The 3,068-nt window shown below is 44.5% G+C and overlaps 1 protein-coding gene across 7 annotated transcripts in view; it reads right to left on the bottom strand.

Annotated features, from left to right (window-relative positions):
• TEAD1 (TEA domain transcription factor 1) overlaps nt 1-3,068 on the bottom strand; it is a 258,137-nt gene that overhangs the window by 10,596 nt on the left and 244,473 nt on the right. For all 7 annotated transcript variants that reach the window (XM_023516547.1, XM_023516572.1, XM_012804118.2 and 4 more), the window contains one exon: nt 2,398-2,538. In XM_023516547.1, the coding sequence (XP_023372315.1) occupies nt 2,398-2,538 (141 nt within the window). The remainder of the gene's footprint in view (nt 1-2,397; nt 2,539-3,068) is intronic.

Here is a 3,068-nt window from a genome sequence, read left to right as displayed (position 1 = left end):
AAAAAAAAAAGAAAATCAGGTCAGCTTACAGAGGTGGTCAATATAGGGAGGTGGTCAACTATGGAGGTTCTACTATATTTAGAAATACATTTAATAAGAAATGGACAAATCTATATGATGAAAACCAGAAAATCTTATTAAGATAACATAAATTAAAGTGGAAATAAAAATAGGTTCTTGCTTAGAAAGATTTAATATAAATATCAATTTCCCCCCCTAAAATAACATAAACCTAATGCAATTGCTCAAACCAGGTTTTTTTTCTTTACATTTTTAAATGATTGAATTACTCAGAAGAATAAATGCTGATTAGTAGCTAATAAAACATAAGAAGAAGAACAGTGAGAACAACTTGTCTCACCAGGCATCAGAATGTATGATAAAGTAATGTGATCAAGTCTAGAATAAAGACTCCAGAAAGAGCTCCCAGAATATATGGTAACTTAAAGGGGACAAATCTGTTCAAGTGTAAAAAAATGAAATCACTTAAAAAATGGCTTTGACAGAAATGCCTATCCATTTGGAAGAAAACATAAGCAGGATGCCTACTATTCACACCAAATGGCTGACACATTCTGAAAGAACGAAAAGCTTCACCTGCCACACACCCCCCTCCTTCTCCATGAACATTCCTAGGACCTTGTGGGTCAAAGGCAACCTCTCTCTACTCCCTGAACTCACATAGATCTTTGTGGGTATCATCTGACAACACATAAAGAATAATTTGAAATCTAGGAAACTGGGTAACCGGTCGGCTCATCTTTTCTCCCCTTTGCCTGTTTAGCCATGAAACCCCTTCTACAGAGAGCATCCCTGACAATGTCTAAGGCTCACCTTTCACACCCCCACTGGGTCCCTTTGCTGCCTCCCATTTAGAAGAGGTGGGTAGTCCACATGCTTCCAGGCCCCCCAGCCCTGGAATCCTCTCCTTGAGCCTCCCAGACACTGGGCTGAGTCCCTTCCCCTCCCCACTCTGTGTCTTCACCCTACTCACCCCAGGGCTGGCTCCTGCTCCCCAAATTTAATCCATGTCCCTGTCCTCTTGCCATTCCCTCTCTGCAGCTAGCTCTCCTTTCCCAGAGCTTTAATCACCCCTACGCCTTAGGATTCCCAATGGGCATCTCCAGTCTCTACCTATCTGCTGAATTCTAGGCTTGCCTAGAATCGCCCCCTGGTGACTTCCTCCTGAACACCTTATTTCCTCACTTCTGCTAGTGACAAAACTGTCCGTCCAAGCATAAAATCTGAGTATAACCCTTGGCTCTTTCTCCTCTTTAATCTTTAATATACTGTCGGTTTCCAAGTTCCACTCAAAATGTCATACTGGCGCCACCATTTTAGTAAAGCTCATGACCTGCAGAGGTCCTCAAACTTTTAAAACAGGGGGCCAGTTCACTGTCCCTCAGACCGTTGGAGGGCCAGACTATAGTTTAAAAGGACAGACAGCAGCTAAGCAGGACCGGCAGCAGCGGTGGGCTGGATAAATGTCCTCAGCGAGGTGCATGTGGCCCGCAGGCCGTAGTTTGAGGACCCCTGCAAAGCTTTAACTGACCATCTATATTAACTCTCCTACATCCCCTCTGCCAGCACCGCTCTCCTCAGCAGCCCCGCACCAAGCCCATCCTTTGTCCTCAGGACGTGAGGAAGCCTGCAGCACTGATAATCCCACTGCTCAGCCCAAGGTCTTAAAAACACGCCCTTCTCCCTCTCTCCTGCAGTGTATCCTCTTTCTCACTCCTCATCGTAGACTTTGCACAGTGAGACTGGGCTCCTGGACCTCAGGTCCAGGCCTGCTGCAGATCAAAGCTGCTCACTGAACACCTACCCACTTCTTGATGGGTAGAAGACATTGGAAAATGTAACCTCAAAGGGAAGGGCAACTACAGTCACCCAAAGCAGCGCACCTTGCTCAAACAAACATATACTTTTTAAAAGGGAGAGAGGCATAAAATACAAAAGGCATATAGATTTTTCATCCTAATATATGAAATATATTTAAAGTAATTATAATGAATGGCAAAAACAACAATATCAAATCTAAGGTGTCAGGGTTTTAGGAGGCAGGTGCCCATCAACTGAACACCCCTCTATTGTTATCTACCATGCCTGGGAGTGCCCTGGGACCCCGGGAGGCCTATCTCATCCTGGCTCCCAAGCCAGAGCTGACATCAGACACCGAGAGGGCTGGCACAGGACTATTTACTTGCTTTCTCTCAGGTCCTTCCATATCGTTTTGCCTTTTTACCAAGTAATAGAAAAAAGTGGGAGAAAGGGGGAGGGGAAGGAGGAGAACCCTCCCGCCCCCAAATACAACTCTCTGTCCCAAGGAAGGTTTAAACTTAGGGAGGCGATGGTCTGCCCTTGAATGAAGGTTCTGGTATACAGAAGGCAACTTACCTCTACTTTTTCTACTACTTGCTTCCCAAAAGAGCAAACTTTGGTGGAACAGGTGACTGTCATGTTTTCAGAACTCTCGTACTGACTGGTTACACCATAAAAAGCCCCGGCATCATCTTGAATATTGCAGTTTAAATCAGCCTGTTGGAAAGCAAATGGAAGTGGGGGTTATTCTCTCATTTCAGGGCCCCAACCAGTAACCGTCAGGGTTAAGACTTCTATGCAGCTGAGCGGAGGTGAGGGTTGGCTTGGCGAGGCAGCGAGGTGAACAAGTTCAATGCCCATCAGTCATTTTTTGAAGAGGGTGCTAACTTGGGCAGTCTTCCCTTGAAGTGACATGCCACATGTATCCACTTCCTTTTACTTTCTTGCATTTAGTACCAGAATAATACTATGCCCTTATGACAAAAGATTCACACAGTCCTTGAAATATATGTAGAAAATAGGATATGAATTAGATTCCTATTCACTAATCTTTAGAGATATTTAAAATAACAGGAGACTCTGTAGCTGACTAGCCATTTGTTTATAAGTAAAAATAGAAACTTTACTAAAAATGACAGCATCCGGAAGGGAAATAGTTCCTATTAAGACTGGCTTACTGGCTCGGCGCCTGTGGCTCAAGTGGCTAAGGTGCCAGCCACATACACCTAAGGTGGCGGGTTCAAATC

This window comes from Otolemur garnettii, unplaced genomic scaffold (assembly GCF_000181295.1).
Source record: "Otolemur garnettii isolate 467f Iridium unplaced genomic scaffold, OtoGar3 scaffold00001, whole genome shotgun sequence".
Classification (NCBI taxonomy): Eukaryota; Metazoa; Chordata; class Mammalia; order Primates; family Galagidae; genus Otolemur; species Otolemur garnettii.
This window is presented reverse-complemented; position numbering and strand designations above follow the sequence as displayed.